Below are 25,997 nucleotides of genomic sequence, written 5' to 3'. Positions count from 1 at the left end.
CCCTCCGCTTCTATTGGCCGGCTGCCACGTGACGTCGATGTGATGCTGAACGTCCCTCCCACTTGTGGAAGTGGAAGTTCTCCGCCCACATCGAGGTCTTATGGAAGGTAAGTACGTGTGACGGCAAATAATCATTTGTGTGACATATTCAAGAAATTGAACGTGCCGCACATACGATTGCGGCGGTTACGATCGCATACGTCATCGTATGCTTAATCGTAATGTGTAAAGCAGGCTTAACACCTGGATACGTTTATTTGTGAACCATTCCATTGTAGATTTTGATTTATGTTTTGGATCATTGTCTTGTTAGAAGACAAATCTCCGTCCTAGTCTCAGGTCTTTTGCAGACTCCAACAGGTTTTCTTCAAGAATGGTCCTGTATTTGGCTCCATCCATCTTCCCATCAATTTTAACCATCTTCCCTGTCCCCGCTGAGGAAAAGGAGGCCCAAACCATAATGCTGCCACCACCATGTTTGACAGTGGGGATGGTGTGTTCAGGGTGATGAACAGTGTTGCTTTTACGCCAAACATATTGTTTGGCATTGTGCCCAAAAAGTTCAATTTTGGTTTCATTTGACCAGAGCACCTTCTTCCACATGTTTGATGTGTCTCCCAGGTGGATTGTGGCAAACTTTAAAGGACACTTTTTATGGATATCTTTGAGAAATGGCTTTCTTCTTTCCACACTTCCATAAAGGCCAGATTTTTGCAATGTACGACTGATTGTTGTCCTATGGACAAACTCTCCCACCTCAGCTGTAGATCTCTGCAGTTCATCCAGAGTGATTATGGGCCTCTTGGCTGCATCTCTGATCAGTCTTCTCCTTGTTTGAGATGACATTTTTGAGAGACGGCCGGGTTTTAGTGGGTTTGCAGTCGTATAAATACTCTTTCGATTTCAATATGATCACTTGCACAGTGCTTCTTGGGATTGTTAAAGTTATGGAAATCTTTTTGTAACCAAATCTGGATTTAAACTTCTCCACAACAGTATCACGGACCTGACTGTTGTGTTCCTTGGTCTTTATGATGCTCTCTGTGCTTTAAACAGAAGACTGAGACTATCACAGAGTAGGTGCATTTATACAGAGATTAGATTATACACAGGTGGCTTATATTCATCATGATCAGTCATTTAGGACAAAATTGGATCATTCAGAGATCCTCAATGAACTTCTGGAGTGATTTTGCTACCCTGAAAGTAAAGGGGCCAAATAACATTGCACACCCCAATTTTCAGTTTATTCTTTTTTTTTCAAAAGTTTAAAATAAAGAATAAATTTCGTTCACCTTCACAATTGTGTCCCACTTGTTGATTCTTCACCTTAACATTAAAATTTTTATCGTTATGTTTGAAGCCTGAAATGTGGGAAAAGGTTGAAAAATTCAAGGGGGCCGAATACATTTGCAAGACACTGTAGATGAAGTGCACAGTGACCGGCTATAAGTTACACCCAAACTATTAGATTATTCTGGCTGCCCAGCATTATCTAAGCGCAGCCCATAGGGACAGGCACCCTAGTTTGCAAGGCTAATATTGATGGGCCTATATGCATCTTGTGTGTGAATATGAAAAAATGAGCAGTAAAATAATATAATATGCAAAAGGAAAAAATACCAATCACTATTTAAAGGGAATCTATGACTCAATTCATGCTGCCCAAATAGCTGACAGCATGAATCAAAACATCCATAAAAAGTAAAGAAATCCAGCTTCAAAAGGCTCAAGTCCAAAATATATTTAAAGGCATTAAAAAGGGAAAACAGATCCAAGATGTAATCAATAAGCTGCGCTTTACAAGTAGCAACAATACATAGATATGCATTTCAGATGCAGCAGAGCTTGGAAAAACGATGGTCCTGTGTGCCTACCATAGCCCCATTATAGTAGGATAGTCCCCCTCACACGGTTTATGAGCACCACAGCTCACAAACCCCGCCGTGATATTTATCTAGTCTAGTCTCTGCGTTAACTGCAGGTGCAGTCTCCTCTTCTGTCCTGTCTTGCAGTTTAAGCAGGAGGCATGATGCAGTGACATCATCGTGCCATATGACATCATCTGCACGGTGCCAGCCTCCAGCACGCCATAGGCTGGAAGTATCCTGCTGGAGTAAGTGACTGAGCATGGAGCAGTAGATCCTTGCTCCACACCAACTGTTAGCAGTATCAGTGTCCTGTTATTGTGATGTCACCGCTGCAGCTAAAACACAGAGCCCGGCATAGAAGCAGAGAACTGTATAGATTTTTATGTATAGAAGCTTTTGGGGACAACTTTAAAAACCTTTAAAGTTTATGGAATTAACATAAAAGATGTAAAATCCAATCTAAAAGAAAATGTCAGATCGCTTTCTATGAAAATACAGTGCAAATGATGAACTTTATGAAGTTCTAGAGCCGAGGGGATTTACATTTCTGGAGGCTGGATGAGCGCATGCTGATTTATCTAAAAGCACGTCTATGTTAGAAAATAGGAGAAAGGTCGGGAATTGTTCCACTGGTGCTGACGGTGTAGAAATATAGTTGCAGTATGAGGTATATTGTCCCATTTGTACTTCCACTTTGGAGCTTTTGTGAAAAGTACCGTAAATTATATTTTCAATAACATGTTTTATAATTAATATTATTTGGCACACAACATTTTATTGTAGTGTGTAATAATATCCACAATTTAAAGCGACAATTCAGACTATTTGACTCCTGCTGTCCAAAAACCATCAATATGCTTTACTCATAAATGCTGTGGTGCTCAAGAAAATAAACAGCCGAAAGTGCAGCCAGGACAAGGTGACTCGTCTAAGAAGCATGGCCCCTATGGACACATTGGGAGAGACCTGTTAGTCTTGGAGAAGAAGCAGGGAGCAGCCTCTTGAACCTGTCTCCTTGTGTCCATGCGCTTTCAACTATACTTGAACCTGTGGTAGATCGGCTCACGCGGCTTCTTGATGAGGTAGACAAGGGAATTCTTTCTGTTTTCAGCTGGTTTATTCAACTCCATGAACCAGCTCAAACAAAGCAAAACAAAACAACCTTTCTGTCATAGAGAAGATAAAACAGTGCACGATTAGTCATATAGCTGTGTGGTCCATCTGTTCAGGTACAGAGTTTTACTGTTTGCAATATGAGCACAGCTCTGGAGGTCTGCTTCCTCCATACACAGAACACTGAATGGGTCTAGAGGCCTTCATTTTACCTGCTGGACCAAACCCTAAGGTGGAGATATGAATATTGCCATAAACACATCATGCTTACTTGCCTTGAAAATTGGAAGATGTACAACAGTGTCATCAGATCAAATTGGTAGCAACCAGTGGGACCTAGCTACATTCAGCTATTATTTAGAGAAGTCTGGCCAGAAGTGGCTGGAGACTAGTAAAATATGAATATCTTCAGGAAGCAGTGAAGCATGGTGCAGGTTTCTTCCAAGTTTATGGTTGTATTTCAGCAAACGGAGTTGGGCATTAGGTCAGGATTAATGGTTTCCTCAATGCTGAGAAATACAAAAAGATAATTGTCCATCATCCAATATCATCATGGAGGTGTCTGATTGGTTACAACAATGGGCCCAATCTCATAACTATCTTCAGCATAAAGAAGAACAAGGATGTAGCGCCAGCGTCCCTGCAGGAACGCCAACTTACTCACTGCCCTGACCGGGATGTGTCCTCCCCAGCTGCCCAGCAGCCATCTACATGTGCTCCTGCTCTCTCATTTCCTTGGGGGGGTCTGTGCATGCTGCACAGGCTCCCCGGAATGCGCTTAGGGCACACGCACACACACCAGCTTTTCTCTTAACCCCTTAACGACCGTGGGCCGTAAAATTACGTCCTAGCGGTCATAACATTACTGCCCACGGTCTGCCGGCGGCAGCATGCTGCGATCGGCGCACATCTCAGCTGATTTTCACAGCTGAGATGTGTGCCTGCTAGGCACGAGCAGAATCGTTATCTGCTCGTGCCGTTTAACCCCATAAATGGCGCTGTCAATATGTGACAGCGCCATTATAAGCGCGATCGCGGTAAACTTTTACTTACCGCCCGATACCGGAAGTCACGTGACGCGATCACGTGACTTCCGGTAGTTGTCATGGTAGCACAGGGTCATGTGATGACTCCTGTACTACACATGAATTGCTTTCACTTTCGCTGTGCCCGCGGGACAGTGAAAAAGAAAGTGAGCGTATCTGCTGTTTACAGCTATGTAGCTGTGATCAGCAGATAGTGCAGAGTAATCGGACTGCTGATCGCAATAGCCCCCTAGGGGGACTAGTACAATAAAAAAAAAAAAAGTTAAAAAAAGTTTAAAAAAAAAACAAAAAACCCTAAAAGTTCAAATCACCCCCCATTCGCCCCATTGAAAATTAAAGGGTTAAAAAAAAAAAAAAATACACAAATTTGGTATCGCCGCGTTCAGAAACGCCCGATCTATCAAAATATAAAATCAATTAATCTGATTAGTATACCGCGTAACAGCAAAAAAATTCCAAACGCCAAAACGACGTTTTTTTGTCGCCACAACTTTTGTGCAAAATGCAATAAGAGGCGATCAAAACGTAGCATCTGCGCAAAATGGTATCGTTAAAAACGTCAGCTCTAGACGCAAAAAATAAGCCGTCACTGAGCCATAGGTCCCGAAAAATTAGAACGCTACGGGTCACGGAATATGGCGTAAAACGTGCGCCACTTTTTTCGGACAAACTTCCTATTTTTTTTAACCCCTTATATAAAAGTAAACCTATACATGTTTAGTGTCTACGAACTCGCACTGACCTGAGGCATCACACCCACACATCAGTTTTACCATATAGTGAACACAGTGAATAAAATATCTCAAAAACTATAGTGCTATCGCACTTTTCTTGCAATTTTTCTGCATTTGGAATTTTTTTGCCGCATTCCAGTACACTATATGGTAAAACTGATGGTTTCATTTAAAAGTACAGCTCGCTCCGCAAAAAATGAGCCCTCACATGACCATATTAACTGAAAAAGAAAAAAGTTACCTCTCTCAGAAAAAGAATGGCGGAAAAAAAAAAACGGAAAGCGAAAAATCGTCCAGTTGTGAAGGGTTAAAGGGCCTGTGCGCCTTTTCCCTGAAATGCCTCTCAGCTTATGGTTGAGAGGCACTATGTATTTAAGACACCCTCCCATTAGGGGAGGTGCCTGCGCAAGCAACATCTTTAATTAGTCAGTCTTCCGTCTGCTAGCTAGTTGTCAGGTCCCATTATCCCTGTGTCCGTCACCTGTACCTGTGCCCTCCTTCCAAACATATCTGGCCCTGCGGTGCCACCATTCACCTCCGTACACACTTGCTTGTCTGCCTCAGGCATCCCGCCAGTACCTACCTGTGTCTGCACCTGAATCAATCTCCTGTTGTGGGGGTCAGCTGCCACAGTCCCGGTCACTGCCCTGAGAGTAGTACCTAGCGTCTGCCTCGTGGCGGCCACTCAGTTAAGCCTCTTCCACTAAAGGGTAAGCCTGGGTTCCCCCTGTGGTCCAGTGGCTCTATCTCGCTCACCGCCTCTACAACTCCGGCGATGAGTGTTACAATGGAGTCCTGGCAGTGATGATATGGCCCCCACAGAGCTCCAATCTCAACATCATCCAATCTATCTGTGATTACATGAAGCAAGAGACAGAAGGATTTGCTCAATTCTACCTCCACAGAAGATCTGTGGTTAGTTTTCCAAGATGTTTAGAAAAACCTTCTTTTCGAGTTCCTTCAAAAATTGTGTGCAAGTGTACCTAAAAGAATTAATGCTGTTTTGAAGGCAAAGTGTGCTCACACCAAATAATGATTTGCTTTAGATTTCACCTTTTGTTCATTCACTCTGCATTTTGTTAATTGTTCTGTTTTTAAAAGCATTCTTATTTTGAAGATGTTTTTTATTTTGCACACCTGCCTAAAACGTTTGCACAGTACTGTATACTATCTGGTGGAATTTATGATCAGTACAGTTGGCCAACATCTAGGCCTTTCACAGTCTTTCACAATGATCATTTCCTCTTATGATACAGTATGTTTCCGCACATTTTCTGTAACCTGACGTGCTTTGAAAGAGAAATCATTTTGCCCTAGTAACGCTCTGAGCTATCTTGTGTTTTTTTTGATGCCCAAGATCATTTCCTGTGGTCATTTGGTAGTGGATATGAAAGCAATGTATTTACCCACATGTTAACATAATTGCTCTTGACTAGCATGAAATAGTGACAGATACATTGGTAGATAAAGAGCATGGAGTAGACGTGCACAAAGAAGCAGTATCTAAGCATGTACAGATCACTAGTCTGTAGATGTCTGGACCTCTTTATTTTAGTATTTTGGTCATTATTATCCAATATGAGCATATCAATGGGTAGCGATGTCACATTTTTGTTGATGCTCCATCACCCTTTAAAATTCCATGTAAATTGCATTGATTCAATTGTGCCAATGAGGATGAAGACAAATCTTCAATAACATATTGTGTCATTTCAGGATCTGCCTCCATATTTGTGCCAGCTGGATGTGACATTTGAAAAAGGTAAATCTCTTGTTTGAACAGCATAGTCCATGTTTACCAGCGGTAAATAGCTGTAGGTTATTGTGTAACTCAGCTGGATGTAAATGTATCATTATTCTAACAGTACAGTCCCATACCAGGGAGTTATGTGCCTGCGGGGTGCCTCCATATGGTGCTGGATTTTTCCTAGGAGATGCCGTGCTGCACAGAAGTGTAATGTGGCCATGTGAATTATGCCTTATTTTTGCGGTAATCTGAGTCCAGCTTATTCTTTGTCTTTATGCCACATTCACACATTTCTTGATAACCCAGGCATATATGATGCTGACATGATGAGGTCAGGAAACAGTCCATGCATTACGATCAGTACTCATACCATGATACACGGAAGTGTGAATGTGGAATAATTCAGAATATCATCAGTGTTATTATGGTTGATCTGAGCTGCTTACTTACACAAGCATAACAGAAAAATCAAACCCCTCTACTCACCATAATAAGTCATTTCTTGGTCCTCATAGATTACACTTTACAGATGAAAATACTATATATACTTGAGTATAAGTCAACCCGAGTATAAGCCAAGGCACCTAATTTTACCACAAGAAACTGGGAAACTTATTGACACGAGTATAAGCCTAGGGTGGGAAATGCAACAGGTACTGGTAGTAAGGGGCCCATACTGTCCCCTTTAGTAACGTACCCATATTGTCCCTGTAGTAATGTGCCCATATTGTCCCCTGTAGTAATGTGCCCATATTATCCCCTGTAGTTATGTGCCTATATTGTCCCCTGTAGTATTGTACCCTTAATGTCTCCTGTAGTAATGTGCCCATATTGTTTCCTGTAGTAATGTGCCCATATTGTCCTCTGTAGTAATGTGCCCATATTGACCCTGTAGTAATGTGCCCATATTGTCCCTTGTAGTAATGTGCCTATATTGTCCCCTGTAGTATCGTACCCATAATGTCCCCTGTAGTATTGTACCCATAATGTCCCCTGTAGTAATATGCCCATATTGTTTCCTGTAGTAATATGCCCATATTGTCCCCTATAGTAATGTGCCCATATTGTCCTCTGTAGTAATGTGCCCATATTGACCCTGTAGTAATGTGCCCATATTGTCCCTTGTAGTAATGTGCCTATATTGTCCCCTGTAGTATCGTACCCATAATGTGCCCTGTAGTATTGTACCCATAATGTCCCCTGTAGTAATATGCCCATATTGTTTCCTGTAGTAATATGCCCATATTGTCCCCTATAGTAATGTGCCCATATTGTTTCCTGTAGTAATGTGCACATATTGTCTCCTGAAGGAATGTGCCCATATTGCCTCCAGTAGTAATGTGACCATATTGTCTCCTATAGTAATGTGCCCATATTGTCTACTGGAGTATGAGCCCTCTAGTTATGTGCCCATCCTTTAGTAATGTCCTCATTCCGGTCCCCTTCTTGTCCCCTATCAGGCCGTTGTTCACATATACAAGCAAAAAAAATTATTCTCCCGCGGTGTCCTCTTACCTGCTTCTTGCGGACCACAGTCACATAAACCCCTCGGTGATCTCAGCCGGTACAAGGGGTCGCCGCTGTTGTCTTCTGCGCTTTACTTCACTTGAATACTATGCGGCGCCGCAAATAATTCAAGTGAAGTAAAGCGCAGACAACCACAGCAGCGGCCCCTGCACCGGCCGCGATCACCGAGGGTCTATGTGCCTGCTGTCCGCAAGAAGCAGGTAAGAGGACACTGCGGGAATGGAGGACAGGTGAGAATACATTTTTGTGGGGCACTCACTTGAGTATAAGCCGAGGGGGGCGTTTTTACCATAAAGAAATGGGCTGAAAAATTTGGCTTATACTCGAGTACATACGGTGCTATTGTCAGAGAATTGTAAGCAGATTAGTAGATTTTGTTTGGTCCATTTAGGAACATTATAGTTCTACCTATTTTGATTTAAAATGTGGAAATGTTCCAACTGTTTATTAATCACCAAAGAGCACAGAAAAAATGTACGATAATTTGTTAAAGAAAAAAAAAAGACAAAGGTTTGTTAGTTTTTTATGCCTAATCCAAGCACAATTGATGACATTTTTGTGCTTTTTTCTGCCTTTGGCCAGTCAGAAAAAGTGCAATCAATGTGTTTCTGTCCAGCACAAGGAGATGTCCCGATGCGTTAGATGACAAAACTGTTCCCGTTGAATTGTATAGAATCAAATTTGGCATTGCTAAAGTAAAAAAAGTAATTTAAATCACCCACTGAGCTATGTGAAAACTCTGTCATAAAGTGTAACGTGGGCCTTTCACCTGTTGACCCACAGGACATGCAACAAAGAGGATAAAGATTGGCACGATGTACAAAATTGTTAAAAATGAAATTGTCAAAGTTTAATCATAACAAAGATGAAAACCACAAAAAGAGGATAGGTATATGTATGGGAATAACGCCTCCGGATCGCCAGTTGGTATCATTTATGGTCAGAACTCTGACGGTATCTGATCGTCTTCAAACCTGTGACCTTTGTTCTTGATTAATGAAAACATTCTTGGCAAATACTTTTGCTTTGGTTCGTCTTGTGACGGTTCCAGAATTTCACCTCTAGTAGCGCAATGATGTTATGATTTACCCCTTTATCTGACACCCTCTCCCCCCCCCAACCTGGCAATTTTTTTTTTTTTTTCCTTCTCTTTTTACAAGAGCCATAACTTTTTTATTTTTCCATGATTATTGCCATATGAGGGCATGTTTTTTTGCAGGATGAGTTGTACTTTTGAATTGAAATTGCAAAAGTGCAATCACACAATTGTTTTGGGGGTATTTTATTCATCCTGTTCACAATATGGTAAAATTTATGTGTCAGTATGATGCCTCAAATCGGTACGGGTTCGTAGATACCAAGCATGTATACTTTTACTTTTATCTAAGTAGTTAAAAAATTCAGAAGTTTGTCCAAAAAAAGAATAGCGCTTTTGTCGCCATTTTCCGTGACTCGTAGCATTCTCATTTTTTGGGATCTGGGGCTCAGTGACTGCTTATTTTTTGTGCCTTGAGCTGACATTTTTAATGATACCATTTTTGCGTAGATATGACGTTTTGATTGCCTGGTATTGCATTTTAATGCAATGTTGTGGTAACCAAAAACTGTAAGTTTGGTGTTTGGAATTTTTTTCTCGCTGTGACGTGTACTGCTCAGATAAATTGATTTTTTATTTTGATAGATCGGGCATTTCTGAACACGGCGATACCAAATATGTGTATACCATTTTTTCTGGCGTATAAGACGATCCCCAACTTTTCCAGTTAAACTATAGAGTTTGGGATATATCGTATATACTCGAGGATAAGCCGACCCAAGTAATGTGCCCATTGTTTAGTAATATCCCCTGCAGTAATGTCCCCTGCAGTAATGAGCCCATTGTTTAGTAATGTCCCCTGCAGTAATGTGCCCATTGTTTAGTAATGTCCCCTGCAGTAATGAGCCCATTGTTTAGTTATTTCCTCCTACTGGTCACCTTTTTGTCCCTTATTATGCCATTGTTTACACACAATAAAAGATATTCTCACCTTTTCTCCGTTCCCACGGTGCCTCCAGCTGTTTCTTGCAGACCCGCAGGCACACAGACCCCTCCTTAACAGCGTCCGGTACATGTAGCAGCTGCTGCAGGATGTCGTCATGGCTTTACTACAGTTGAATGCTTTACAGCGCCACAAAGAAGTAAACTGCTATAAAGCGCTGACAGCAGTGGCGGCCTTGTGCCTTGGACGCGATCATGAAGGAGTGCTTCTTGTGTTCCGGAGGGCACATAGATCCCCGACGTATAAGACGACCCCCGACTTTTGAGAAGATTTTCAGGGGTTAAAAAGTCGTCTTATACGCTGGAAAATATGGTACTTTTTAATTTTTTTATTGTTTTATTTTCATTGGGGTGAAAGATTTGAACTTTTACATGTTTTAATTTTTTCAAACTTTTTTTTTTACTTTTTTTAATTGATTTTAGTGTAGAGCAGAGCTTGTGCAGAGTCTTTAGGCTATGTGTCCACGGTAGAATGTACCTGCGGATTTTTCTGCATGAAAATCCGCGACTTTCGCGGCAAATCCGCACCCGCGGATTTACCGCGGATTTGCCGCGGATTTTGATGCGGATTTTTTTTTTTTTTCCCCATTCTATACCCAAATCCGCACCAAAATCCGCAACAAATAATTGACATGCTGCAGATTTTTCCGCATCAAAATCCGCGGCAAATCCGTAGCGGAAAAATCCGCAGCATGGACACAGCATTTCCAAAATGCCATTGAAATGGCTTGGAAGTGCCGCTGCTGTAGATTTTCGGGAAATCCGCGGTAAATCCGCGGCAAATCCGCGGCAAAATCCGCGGTAAATCCGCAGCGTGGGCACATAGCCTTAAAGGGGTTCACTGGGCATATGATTATGATGACCTATCCTCTGAATAGGTAATTAATATAAGATCAGTGGGGGTGCCAAGTCGTTGCCCCTCACTATATTGAGGACCTATCCTGAGGATAGGTCACAATAATCATATACCTAGAGAACCCCTTTAAAGACTCTGCACAAGCTCTGTTGTACAAAGCCTATCAGCTGCCAGTAGCTCCAGTGATGATTGGATATAGACATTGGTGACTAATCCTAATTATATGTCATCAATATCATATTCCTGGATATCCCATTAATCTTAGATACCTCTGTATACTGTGGACTATTTTTATGATGATTGTGCATTTTGGGTGCAATAATAATAAATGTTGACCCACGTTCTCTCCAGATTGTTGTTGTGACGGTGGTGACGACAGACAAATCCCGCTGCTGAAAGACGTGTTTGAAGCATTTCCTGAAACACCAATAAACATCGATATCAAAGTGAATAATGATATTCTTGTGACAAAGGTACTTATCATGTCGAATTATTGGACAAGTGTCATTATTGTTACTAAATAATTGTGTTTGTCTTTTGTAACCATTACCCCAAAAGTACACAAACTTCTGCACTAAAATATATGAGATTTATGGGCTGTCTTAGATGCAATTTGTGACATTTTTAAATGGGTTGTCTACTGTGGAGAATCCTTTCTTATAAGGCTGCTTTCACACTTGCGTTCAGCGTAATCCGCCACTATGGAGAATAGCGCAGTCCGTTAACGCACTGCGCTATTCTCCATAGACTTGTATTGACGACGCACTGTAATGGAAGTGTCTGCGTTGTATCCGCTGGACGACGCTGAGTCATTATTTTGACGCAGCGTCAGGTGGAGGGAACGTTACATGTAGCGATTTTTGGGCCGGTAAAATAACGCACCTTGACGGATTCCTCTAGGATCCGTCAAAGTGTCTAATGATTGTCTATGGTGGCGGATTCCGCCGCAATGCGCTAAGCAGCGGAATCCGCTGGCGGATTCCGTTACATCCTGCTGAGCATGCTCAGCATATCCAGCAGAACGATCGAAATCGTTTAAAATCACTCCTGGCTTCTCTATCTTTCTCTATTGGTCGGTCTCTCCCTCTCTACCCCTCTCTCATACTCACCGATCACTGGCATGGCGCTGCACAGCTGTCACACTGCTCTGGCGGCTTCTCCTGCTTTTTAAAATGCCGGCTGCTCATTATTTCATCTCGTATTCCCTGCTTCCCCTGACCACCGGCGCCTATGATTGGTTGCAGTCAGACCCGCCCCCACGCTGAATGACAGCTGTCTCACTGCAACCAATCACAGCCGCCGGTGGGCGGGTCTATGTAGTGCAGTACAATAAATAATTTAAAAAAAAACGGCGTGCGGTCCCCTTCAATTTGGATACCAGCCAAGATAAAGCCACACGGCTGAAGGCTGGTATTCTCAGGATGGGGAGCCCCCCGTTATGGCGAGCCCCCCAGCCTAAAAATATCAGCCAGCAGCCGCCCGGGATTGCCGCATCCATTAGATGCGACAGTCCCGGGACTCTACCCGGCTCATCCCGAATTGCCCTGGTACGGTGGCAATTGGGGTAATAAGGAGTTAATGGCAGCAGCCCATAGCTGCCACTAAGTCCTAGGTTAATCATGGCAGACGTCTCACCGAGATACCTTCCTTGATTAACCTGTAAGATAAAGAAAATAAACACATACACTCAAAAAATCCTTTATTTGGAATAAAAGACAAAAAAAACACCCTCGTTCACCACTTTATTAAGCCCCAAATACCCCTCCAGGTCCGGCGTAATCCACACGATGTCCCACGACGCATCCAGCTCTACTACTTGAAGCTGACAGGAGCGGCCACAGACCACGACCGCTCTCTGTCAGCTCCACGCAGCAACTGAAGTGAGCCGCACGATCAGCTGTGCCCTCATTCAGGTTACTCGCGGCCACCACTCTCAGGTGGAGAACTTCAGCTGTGGCTGCGGGTCACCTGAGTGACGGCACCACTGATCGCGCGGCTCACTGCAGTCACTCAGGGGATTTGCGGTCACCTCTCCCTCTCTCTCTCCTCCCGACCGCAAATCTCCTTTCCCAGTGAAACATTAAAAAAAAAAAAAACGCAAAACATTCTTTCACAGGAATCTGTTACCTTTATTAGCACACTATTTTCAACGCATCCGTCACATGCGTCACACAACGCACTGTGATGGATGCCTCACAACGAAAGTGTAAAAGCAGCCTAAGACAACTATCACAAAAGTTAGATAATAGCCGGGATCCTACAGTCTGGATTCTTGTGCGCTCTTTGTTGTAGGGTGATTATACAGCAGCTATTAAAATACTGTGTTTCCCCCTAAAATAAAACAGGATCTTACATTATTGTGTGGTCCAAAAGATCAAAAGATAGATTAGGGCTTATTTTCAGGGGATGTCTTATATTTTATTCCATAAACAAATATGACATCTATTTTTGAGCAAAAAAAAAAAAATTATTTAAATTTATTTAAAACTCTCCAAAACCCAAATTCCGTCATGAATTTCTTGAGATTCTATTTCCTTTTTCGATGTACAACAATATACATTAATCAGTATATATGAACAAAAAATGTCCAGGCAGGTACCAGGAAACGTAAAAAAGACCTATTCACAAATGATATACAGCCATGAATAAATTATAAAAGTTTATCTTTATTACTCATGTCAAATGTTTATATTTGATACAAGTAATAAAGATATACTTTCATAATTTACTCATGGCTATGCATCACTTGTGAATAGGTCTTTCCAATGCCATTTGATTTATAGCCACCTCTATCATTAAGGTTATGTAAAACGTGTCCAGGGTACCACTATTGATACTACCTAAACATTACCCATGTAATACCTGTATATATATACTGTGTGTATATATATATATATATATATATATATATATATATATATATATATATATATATATATATATATATATATATATTCTGCTAGCCTAATTTTTGTTATGGACAATGTAAAATAGTAACTAGAATAATACAGCCGGACAGGTACAGAAGACCTTCAGCAAGGAAAGCAGACGCACCCAAAGACAGAAAGTAGACACTCCCAAAAGAATCACACTCAAAAGAACCTCTAAGACACAAAACAATTGGAGTTGGCTAGTGCCAATAGGGGATGGGCTCTCACACACAGATCTGCGTCACTCTTGTCAAAGGCGTGTCATTGTCAGATCCTTTGCCATTCCAGCTGTGTTCGCTGCAGGCAAGTATAGTGGTTGGCTCCCCCTGGTGACCGTAAGCAACCACAATGCTCAGATGTGGATTGATGCTAGTGGTACTACCTGATCTGTGTACGAGAGCCCAGTACTAGCTAACCTTTATTATTGTGGGGTCTATTGAGTTTTGATTCTTTTGGGGGTGTCTGCTTTCTTTTATGGGTATCTGCTTTCCTTGATGAAGGATCTACTGTATCTGTTCTGCTGTATTCTATTTACATTTTTTTTTTTTTCCAAAACGTTTTTTATTGATTTTTCAAATTTGTAAAAACATGACAAGTATCATTGCAAAAGAAGAACATTCGTCTGACAAAATGTGACATAGAGGTGGGTGATACCCCAATTTGGAGTTCCATGTTGCTGTTCGATTTAAGATAGTATACAGTAACATTAAACCAAAACATAGGTAATGAAATATAATATAACATATGCAATACAATTCGTTAAATCTCTGTGTCGTCCCTGAATGATTTCAATTTTGCTAGCGTGTCTTGGTATTCCCAACCGTCTCGTCTCCCCCTCCCGCCAGAGCCCCCTCCTAGGTGATTCTCAGTTTACCCAGGCTGTCCTGAATATCGCTCAGGATATACCACTCCGAGTGAACAAAAGGTGCCATCAGGTTAATTATTTCTCCCTGTGTGAAATGGCTTTCAATAAAATGTCTCCATCTCACAAAAAACTTGGCTGTCAACCCATCTTTATCCCTCTCCGCTTCTAGTTTTTCCCACTTCAGAAGGTTGTGTAGTTCGCCCACAACCTCCTTTATGGATGGGCCCTCCCTTTGAATCCAGTGTTTTAAGATGCAACGCTTAGCTATCATGGCTATGTCATGCATTATTGCGTATTTCCTCTTTTCCTGCGTGCTCGGTCCTCCTCCTACTCCTCCCTCAAAGGAGTGGAAAATCCACACCATTAAGTCTAGTTTGCTGAAAATTCCCCATGTTGACTGGGCAAATAGTCTGACTTGGTTCCAGAACCTAGCGATTGTCTCACATTCCCATAGCCCATGCAGCATATCCGTTTTTTCTTTTTGACACTTAGGACACCACCTATCCCTACCTGGTATGTTGAAACCTATAATGGCCCTATGTAGAATTCTGAATTGAGTGTCTCTCCATCTCTCATTGGTAATATGTTTCCGCACTTGTACCCATCCTCTCAGTATATCATCCACCACTTCTTCCCTTCCCAATTGTTTCCCCCACGCTTTTAAAGTCCGACTATCCTCCCGTGAGATAAGCACCCCCCTTAGCGATCGATAAATTTTAGAGACATTTATACTTGTTACATCACATTCCAGTAACTCATCAATCGAACTTCTGTTCAGCTCTCTTCCAACCACACCCAGGTCTCCTATTATTCCATGTTTCAATTGTTCATACTGGATGACATGTGAGCTATTAAGGTTGTACTTATCCAACACTTCCCGACCTGTCATCCACCTCCTGTCCTCCACATTCATAACATCTATCATTCTCCTGACTCCCCTCTCTTTCCATCTAGTAAATAGCTTGTTTTCTCGTCCCAGGGGAAAATTTGGGAATGCCCAGGGGTTCAAGTACTTGGACACTTTCCATGAGAGCCCCAGTTTTTTCCTTACCGACTTCCATGTTAGCATGGTGTCTCGGAATATAATTGAGTTCCTTATGTGCCCTTCAACCCTGGATAGTGGGGAGTGCAGAATGGACGTCAGATCCCACGGTGACGCATATTTAGTTTCCATCGCATGATCTGAGTGCCTACTCGTTCCTCTCACCCAATCAATTACATGCCTCATGATACATACAAGATTATACCCTTGGACATCTGGAAAGTTTAGACCTCCCTCCTCTGCTGACTTCATCAGCGTACGCAGCTTTATTCTGGGTTTCCTTCCCCTCCACAGAAATTCTGTATACGCGGAGTTGAGCTTATTCACATCCTTTAGTTTTAGCAATAGCGGGATTGTCTGGAAGGGATACAGCAGCCTAGGAAAGCTCATCATTTTTATCAGGTGGCATCTTGCCAGTAATGGAAGTGACAGACCTTTCCATCCCTTTAATTGAACTATAATTTTCCTGATTAGCGGTCCATAATTCAAGTTATAGATTGTTTCCACCGATCTTCCTATATGCACTCCCAGGTATTTAATTGAAGATTGTGCTATAGGAATTCCACATAGACAGCCATCCCTTATTTGTCCCCCCATTGTCCCATGATGCCCCTTTAGGAACATGATCTCGCATTTTTTTTTGTTCAGTTTGAAACCGGAGAATGAGCCAAATTTTTCAATCAAGGCAAGAGTCTGTGGCAAATCCGCACCGGGGTCCCCCATATAAAGTATGATGTCATCAGCAAAAAGCGCTGTCTTTACTTCTGAACCCCTTATCTTGATTCCTTTAAAGCTATTTTGTCCCTGTAGTATTCTTGACAACGGCTCGATTGCCAGGTTGAATAAAAGAGGAGATAATGGGCAGCCCTGTCTTGTTCCCTTCATCAAAGGGAACACGTCTGATAGAAAGCCCGGAGTGTGTACCCTAGCTCCCGAGTTGGCATAAAGGTTTCTAATGTAAAGTCTCATCTTGCCTACAATCCCTATGGCCTCCATTACCCTGTCTAACCACCCCCAATTTACATTATCAAACGCTTTTTCTGCGTCAAGTGTAACTAGGGCAGGTCTAGCCCCTCCCTCAGTGAGACCCAGTCTAACCGCGTCTACCACTAGAATTGTCTTTCGGATATTGGTAACGGCATTTCTCCCCTTGATAAACCCCACCTGGTGATTCGTAATGATCCTAGGTAAGATCTCGGCCAGTCTATTAGCCATGATCTTGGACATAATTTTTAAATCCTGATTTATGAGCGATATAGGTCTATAACTAGAGGGATCATCCAGGTCCTTGGTTCCCTTGGGGAGTAATTTAATATATGCTATGTTGGAATTTTTGGGTATTTCCGCCCCTCCCAGGAAAGCATTAAAGACTGAGGTTAGATCCGGCGAGATCAGATCCTTCAGAGCCTTATAGAATTCACTATTGAAACCGTCAGGTCCCGGTGCCTTGTTGGTGTTAAGCTCCCCAATTGTTCTCGTCACCTCCTCTACTGTGATATCTGCGTTTAAGGCACTCAAATCTTCCTCCGTCAAGCTAGGCATTTGGGCTTGTCTTAGCCACTCTGCCTCATCAGTCATGTCGTTATTCCCTGACCCATATAGTTTTCTATAGTAATCTCCCAACAGTTTATTAATGTCCTTAGGATCCGTAGTCACCTCTCCCCCCTTTGTTTTCAGTTTAGAGATCACTGTCATCTTTCTGCTGCCCCTTGCCAGATTGGCCAACATCCTTCCCGCCTTGTTGCCAAACCTATGTAAGTCAACCTCCTTGTGCGACCAGAATAGTTGTTCCTTTTTTTTGGCCCATTCGTCAAATCCCTCTTTTGCCTCCAACCATCTGCCTTTTGTCATGGGAGATCTATTTGTCACATAATTTGTATATGCTACCCGTACTGCTTCACTATGGAAATTATAATTCTCATTGGTTTTCCGTTTGATCATGGCTGCGTACCCCACCAGACGGCCCCTTAGGACCGCTTTTGCCGTTTCCCAAAATATCACTGGGGACTCTCTATGTTCCTTATTGTCCTCTGCGAATTCTCCCCACCACTCCTGTAGCACCTTATGGAAATTATCTTGCCTGAGAAGGAACGATGGGAATCTCCATATGATATCTGTACCTCTCCTGAATTTCTCTCTAATGCCCAATCTCACCGGACTATGATCAGAGATCACCATATTCTCTATCACACAATCTTGCGTTCCACTCAGTAAGTCTTGCGAGATCCAGAACTGATCAATACGTGACCAGCTATCATGAGGGTGAGAGAAGTGTGTATACTCTCTGTCATGTGGGTGAGTTAGTCTCCAGATGTCTTTCAGTCCTACGTCTTCTAATGTTACATCCCTATTGTCTAAACTCCTGCCCACATTAGCTGTCCCTTCCTCGCCCCTCCTCCTATCTTCAGCTGAGTCTGGGACAGTGTTAAAATCGCCTCCCACTATAATGTTAGCCTCCCCATCTGCTAATATGGTGGCCTTTATGTCATCATGAAATGTGATTTGTTGTGAATTTGGGCCATAGACATTATAAATACTGAGTTTACCCGCTGGACTAACGATTGTTAAGTGCTGCCACCTTCCATGGTCGTCTGCCTCATGTGCCACTACCTCATGACTGAATTGTTTATTTATTAGAATCATAGTGCCCGCTTTTCTACCTTGTGCCGCTGCCCCGTAAACGGTGCCCACCCAATGTTTCTTCATGCGGAAAAAGTCCTCCCCCACCAAGTGGGTTTCCTGTAATAAGGCAATGTCTGTCTTTAGTCTTTTCAGATGTCTCAATATCATTGCTCGTTTGTTAGGTGATCTCAGCCCTTTAACATTCCACGTAGTTATCTGTATCATGTTAACCTGTGTATTCTGCTTTTACTACTCCCTCCCCTATGGGCCCCTGCATCAAGGAAGACGAGATGTTCGACACTAGAATCACAGTTGGTACCACAAAATCGACACTCCCTTTCCCCACCTTGCAAATATAACAAATACAACAAAAAGCATGTAACTGTAAAACATATTTTCCCTTCCGAGAAATCCACGGCGCTTCCCGCCACGTTGGTGAGCTCCCCTATTCCTAGCCAAAATATGTAGCTCCCTAATCACCCCCCAAAAAATATATGTTCTATCCCCGGACTAACTTGAATAAGCCTTTGAAAATTATGCAAAAATTAGCACAGTATGTCAAAACCTCAGCAAGATTCTCCAGTCCTACTTATCTCTGACTCCAGGTAGCCATCAGTCCGCCCAGAACAGGCCCACTTCATTTGAATTTGGATGATGTTCCTGGACAAAGGAGAAAAAGAAAAAAAGAAAAAAAAAAGACCAAGGGGAGAGAAGATGGAGAAAGAAAGGAGAAGAACAAAAAAAAAAAAAAAAAAAAAAAGAGAGGGGGGGGAAGAGGACCCAGACTTTGGGATGTTTTCCTCTCTTTTCTCCCTTCCCCCTCCTCCTCTCACCTCCCCAACCCTCTCTCCGTAATGCATCCTCCTCAACGCCTCTCCCTGTTTGGGAAGAGAGAAAAAAAAAAAAAAAAAAAACAGGCAAAAAAAGGAAAAACAATGAGCGAGTTCCAGTTCAGGTATCATGGTTTCTCTCCAAGGGTTGGTTCCTGTGTTCCAGGCGAGAATTATGCTGTCGACCCGGGCTTGGCCTCCTTTCCTCCCTGGTCTCGACTTGCTTTTGTCCCCCAAAACGTCCCACATCTCTTCCTGAGCTTGTGGGGGATCTTCTTCTATTATTCCCTTCTCCACTAGCTCCTTTTTCTTGCCTTTCTGACCTAGTCTTGTCGAGCTCTGCCATGAGAATGTTTTCTGCTTCTTTGTAGTCCTTGTAGTATACAAACGAGCCATTGGGGTTTCTAACTTTCAGTGTAGCAGGGTATAATAGCTGGCACTTTACTTTTTTGTTGTACAGAAATGAGCAAATTTTGGTAAATTCTTTTCTCCTTCTGGATACTTCCGCTGAATAATCCCCAAAAATTAGCAGTCTGTTGCCTTGATATTGTAGTGGACGCTTTCGTTCTCTAAAGGCCCTCAATATTTCCTCCTTATGCTTATAATCAAGGTATTTGACAATCACCTGCCTGGCTCTTATCGGGGTATTCTTGTTTGAGTTTTGGCCCTCTCCCTTATTCGCCTCCTGGTGTCTCAGTGGACCCACTCTGTGGGCTCTTTCAACTCTGAATTTCGCCTTTATGCCCAGGGCCTGCGGTAGCTCCAACTCGCATATATTATCCAACTGTCCAATCGATACAGACTCTGGCAACCCGACTATACGTAGGTTGTTTCGTCTCGATCTGTTTTCCAAATCGTCTGCTTTATCCTTCAAGTATTCATTAGATTTTGCTAGAGCTGCTATTTGTGCCTGCATAGCCAGTATTGTCTCCTCGGAGTCAGATATTCTCTGCTCTGATTCTGCCAGTCTAGAGGCATGGGCATTTATCTGTTTTTGCATATTAGCTAATGATGTTTGTATGGCTGCCTCAATAGCCACTTTAACCTCTTTTGACAAGTGTGATGTCACTTCTTCAGCCAGTTTTTTATAGTCCACATTAAGCTTTTGTGTGTACTTGTCTTGGCCTGCAGGTGGTGCTGTTTTCTTAGTTCTCTTTGTCTGGACTGGGCCACCACCTCCATCCCCCAATAGCTTGCAGGCTTGTGATATTGGTGTAGTAGGCTGCTTTTTGTTTCCTTTGGAAGGGGTACTATGAATTCTTGCATTTGACTTCCTGTGAGTCTGAGTGGGATTAATCTCCCTGTGCTGTTTGTCAGTTTCATCCTCCAACACTGCTGTGTCTTTGAGCTGCCCTGCTTTGTCTGCATCCTCTCTCCCCTCTGCCTCCATATCTCCTTCATCCTCCCATTGCGATCCACCATCATCAGTCCCCTGCATCCACCTCTCTCCTGCTGTGTCCTCCTGTGACTCCTTGCTCATATCTTCCTTATCTCCTGTCTCCTCGCTCATATCTCCCTTATCTCTCCCCTTCCAGCTCTGTGTTTGCTTTTCTGAGTCTCTCACCATGCGTTCAGGCTCCTCCCCCATCAGGCTCGGTGCCATTATCTTATCTTCTCCTCTGTCCATATCAAAGCTTCTCCAGGCTGATTCACCGCTCCCAGCACTTCTCAGGAGGTACCTTTCCATAGCTGTCTGCTTTAGGTAACCTCCTGTGCTGCTCTCTGTTTGGTGGCTCGTCCGGGGGGTCTGTTTTTAGTCGGTTTCTGTGAGGGGTGGCAGGAGATTCTCCTCTAAGCTTCCACCTCAGCCAGGACAGGAACAGGAAGTCTATTTACATTTTTTACATTAATAGAGGTAGCTGCCTGGACACCTTTTTACTGAACTGTAACTATAACTTATTTTTAGAGTAGGGCTTACATTTCAAACATACTCCCAAAATCCAGAGAAATCATGCTATATGGGCTTATTTTCGGGGTAGGTCTTATTTTCAGGGAAACAGCTAACTGAGCCAACCATGTGATACACAGAGCTGCCGAATATTCCAAAAATGATTTCCCCCTTACAGCAGCTCTGTACTCTGGCTAACGGGAGTTCTAAGAATGTACCGTATTTTTCGGACCATAAGACGCACTTTTTTCCCCCCAAATGTTGGGGGAAAGTGGGGGGTGTGTCTTATGGTCTGAATGTAGGGCTGCGGGGAATGAGGGTGCTGCGGTGGAGCGGGTCATCGGGGGCACGAGTAGGCTGTAGCAGCCTGCCGTGACCACGTGGACCCGCTCATTTAATATGCACGCCCATCATCCCGCCCATCTCTTAGCGCTGACAGGTGGGCAGGATGATGGGCGAGGGATAAACAGCCGGCCCGCATGATCACCCCTGGCAATTACAGCCTGGAGTGATCATGTGCGGCTGTATTCACTGCTCCCCGTGCATCATCATGAGCATGGGGTGCAATGAATCAGTACACTCACCTGTCACCGTTCCCCTGCAGCACCGCAATGTCCTCCTGGCTGCCGCTGAGTGGAGCCGTCCCCGTTCCCCTGCAGCATTGCAATGTCCTCCTGTCAGTGCCGGTGGCCGCTGAGTGGAGACTAGCGGTGCGCACCGCGATGACGTCATCGCTGTGCGCACGTGTCCACACGCAGCCACTGGCAGCCAGGAGGACATTGCTGCAGGGGAACGGGGACGGCTCCACTCAGCGGCCGCCGGCAGCCAGGAGGACATTGCGGTGCTGCAGGGGAACGGCTCCACTCAGCGGACGCCGGCAGCCAGGAGGAGATCGTGGTGCTGCAGGAGAACGGGGACGGTTCCACTCAGCGGCGCTGACACAGACGGGAGGAGGAGCGATGCTGCAGGGAGTAAGGTAAGGTGAGTATGAACGTTTATTTTTTTTATGTGCCACAGGATGCGGGCCGTATACCAGCATGGGGGTGTATAGAAGGATGAGGGTATAATATGAGCAGAATGGGGGTATATTATGAGCAACGATGGGGGTATATGAGCAAGGATGATGGGGGTATATGAGCAGGATGATGGGGGTATATGAGCAGGATGGGGGTATATGAGCAAGGATGGGGGTATATGAGCAAGTATGGGGGTATATGAGCAGGATGATAAGGGTATATGAGCAGGATGGGGGTATATGAGCTGAATGGGGGTATATGAGCAGGATTGGGGTATATGAGCAGGTTGGGGGCATATAGCAGGATGGGGGTATATGAGCAGGTTGGGGTTATATGAGCAGGATGGAGGTATATGAGCAGGTTGGGGGTATATGAGCAGGATGGGGGTATATGAGCAGGATGATGGGGGTATATGAGCAGGATGATGGGGGTATATGAGCAGGATGATGGGGGTATATGAGCAGGATGATGGGGGTATATGAGCAGGATGATGGGGGTATATGAGCAGGATGGGGGGTATATGAGCAGGATGGGGGTATATGAGCAGGTTGGGGGTATATAGCAGAATGGGGGTATATACTGTATATACAAGGCAAGAGGATCATTACCATGATGGGGTATCTTAGTAGAGAATTTGGGGACATTACCCCATAATAGTGTCAGCAGCAGATCCTCGTCCCATAACAGTGTGTCATGACTCCATTTTTTGCTTAAAATTTTATTTTCCTATTTTCCTGCTCTAAAACCAGGGTGCGTCTTATAGTCCGGTGCGTCTTATAGTCCAAAAAATACGGTATTTAAAATCTCTATAAGCAGACAGCCCCTTTAAAGGGAACCTGTCACCAGATTTGGCGACTATAGGCTGCAGCCACCACCATTAGGCTCTTATATACCGCATTCTAGAATACTGTATATAAGAGCCCAGGCCGCTGTGTAGATGATAAAAAACACTTTTATAATACTCACCTAAGAGGCAGTCCAGTCTGATGGGTGTTGCTGCTCTCCGGTCCAGCGCCTCCACTCTGCGGCGATCACCATCCTTCTTCTATCCAGCCCAGGCCAGCATTGCGGTCCTGCGCAGGCACAGTTTGATCTGCCCTGCAGAGGGCAGATAAAAGTACTGTAATGCACAGGTGCAACCACCGACGAATGCGCACTACAATGCCCTGAGCTGGGCAGATCAAAGTGCGCCTGCTCAAGACTTCAATGCCGGCCAGTGTGGATGACGTGGAACGCGTTATGCACATGGGCCTCAGGAGAAGGAGGACGTAGACTGCCACAAAGAGGAGGCGCCGGACCGGTAAGCAGCGTCACCCATCGGACCAGACCGCCCCCCTAGGTGGGTATAATAAAAGTGTTTTTTATGTTCTACACAGCGGCCTGGGCTCTTATATAACATTCTCTATGCTATAAAACACTCTTTTATAGCATTCTGGAATACAGTATATAAAGGCTTACTGGTGGTGGTCGCAGCTCATAAGGATAAAACCTGGTGACAGGTTCCCTTTAACCCTTTGTAAAGCAGATTCCAGCATTGAGTGCCCCAAGTTTTTGTATAGGGTTGTGCAATACTATTTCTCAATTGCTGGTTCATTGCTCTGGGTAAATTTAGAATTTCCAGCTGCTTCTGATCATTTCCTTCCTATGCGGCTTAAACATGGAAGAACGACTCCATCACTAAAACAAACAGTTTCTAAGACATCACCTCCACTTCCTTTCTATCTATTTTTGAGAAGGGATTTGACGCTGGGGAGTTTGCATGCTGTTTGTTGATACTGGGCTTTTTTGTTGTCTGAGAATTCCCTCCGTCATCTGGGACTTCTGATATTCCTTCATTTAGCAGGCAGCACTCCGCAGCTGTCAGGCAGCAATAATTCAGCTTGTTTATTGGCCTTAAGTGACGGTAACAAATCCTCGGGCTGCAGCTTTCCTCTGTATCAGCATTAGTGCTGAGGAAATCTAATAAAGGAGTCAGCGAATATAATAAAATGATGCTGATGGAGATGGAGATGCACACAGGTTACTGATCTATTAAGTGCTTCGTCAGAACATAACATATTAACTATGTCTCCCCCTTATATATTGATACATGTAAACTAAATCACCTTTCTTTCATTTAGACATTGTTTGCCAGGACTATATTTATACATTGGCTTTATAGCATTGTCATCTGTCAACAGATTAGCTGTTTTCTATGTAATCTGAGAGCAGCATGATGTAGGGGCTGAGAGCCTGATTCCAGCGATGTATCACATAGTAGGCTGTGTATTGCTGTTTCAATAAAATCAGTGATTTATCTGTAGATTATCACTACAGTACTAGGTGTCTCGTGCCTCCTAGTCAACTGTGTAGTGTGGCCCCCCCTAAAGATGGGCGAACCCGAGGTACCGAACACTGACTTTACCAAAAAAAACATGGTTCGGAGTACGGGTGCTTATGTATGCTGACCACTTGAGTGAGCATCGCTGTGCTCGGGTACACTCAATAGGGTTATCGGCTGTAGTATGCACCCCCAAAAATAAAAAAATTTGAAAAACCTGCTCACCCACCCCTGGAAGTGTTCTGTTTATGGCTGACTGCATGTGGGCACAGACCCGAACTGCCCAATCAGTGACTCACATTGGGATTCAGGTCAAGTCCAGGTCCCAAACCAAACTTTATCTAAAGTCCGGCAGAAGCAGCCGAGCCAAACTTCCACAGGTCCGCTCATCTGTAGCCCCCACCACTGATTAGCAGCTTTCTGTCAATGTACATTGTACACAGAAAGCTGCCAATCAGTGTTGTTGGTGGGGTTATACAGGTCTCAGCATTCTGGGCACTGCTAGATCCGCAACAGAAAAAACAATGATTGTATTAAAATGACTGTAAGCAGACCAATCAGTGACACATTGCTAGAGTTGGTATCAGCCCCTAACATCAAGTTGTTTCAGACTACAAAGTAAAAACCTACTAACAGATTGCTTTTTTATGCCAGTTGGAGGTGAACCTTTAGGATATATTCCCACTATCCAAAATGCTGCAAACCCTGATCGTATGCACCCACCTTTACAGTTGTTGAGTCAGGAGTAGATATGAGCCACCCCCTGGTGTTCGAGTTCGGTTCGTCGAACGGAGGCTCCGATCGACGAACGTTCGACGAACCGTTCGAAGAACCACTCAAACCCCATTGAAAACAATGGGAGGCAAACACATAAAAACACATTATACATATACACATACAGTTAATAAACATTGCCATAACACTTACTGATCCCCGCGACGCGTCCTGCACTCTGTCTCCCGCCGCTTTTCCTTCCGATAATCGCTGCGTCCTCCCGGTAACCAGCACTGATGATAGGACCTTCCGTGACGTCAAAATAGCATGTGACCAGTCACGTGTCTATTATCTCATTGGCTACAGATTGGTCACATAGCTAGACGTCATGGTAGGTCCTGTCAGTGCATCTCTCCGTTACGCGGTGCTTGTTTGAGCATGTAAGTGTACCGGCGAGATGCTCTGGCACATGGTCGGCTTCCCCGTCCATGCATGTGGGCGCTCTTTACAGAGTCAGCCCACATGCAAGGACTAGATGCCACAGCCGGTGAATTGCGGCACCGGGAATCGCGTGATCGGAGCACCGTTGCTATGGTAACCCACCTGTCAGCGGTGACGTCACTGCTTACAGCACGCAGCTTCTGCTCACTCACTGAGTGATTAGACTGCACGGGGAGCAGCAGTGTCTTCCTCCCATGCAGTGCTGTCTGATATAGCAGAGCTGCATGGGTTGAAGGAGAAAGAAGACAGAAGAGCAGGATCGTGGCGGGATGACAGGGAGTAATAAACATGGAGTCTCTAATGTGTCTGTGTATTTATTTCTATTAAAGTATTTTTT

General features: G+C 43.8%; 1 protein-coding gene across 1 annotated transcript in view; it reads left to right on the top strand.

Annotated features, from left to right (window-relative positions):
* Positions 1–25,997, top strand: part of GDPD1 (glycerophosphodiester phosphodiesterase domain containing 1) — a 152,237-nt gene that overhangs the window by 100,378 nt on the left and 25,862 nt on the right. The window contains exons 4-5 of the mRNA XM_075335398.1: positions 6,481–6,526; positions 11,284–11,405. Of these exons, the coding sequence (XP_075191513.1) occupies positions 6,481–6,526; positions 11,284–11,405 (168 nt within the window). The remainder of the gene's footprint in view (positions 1–6,480; positions 6,527–11,283; positions 11,406–25,997) is intronic.

This window comes from Anomaloglossus baeobatrachus, chromosome 2 (genome assembly GCF_048569485.1).
Source record: "Anomaloglossus baeobatrachus isolate aAnoBae1 chromosome 2, aAnoBae1.hap1, whole genome shotgun sequence".
In the NCBI taxonomy this organism is placed as follows: Eukaryota; Metazoa; Chordata; class Amphibia; order Anura; family Aromobatidae; genus Anomaloglossus; species Anomaloglossus baeobatrachus.
Note: the sequence above shows the minus strand (reverse complement) of the source record. Positions and strands in the feature narration are given on the sequence as shown.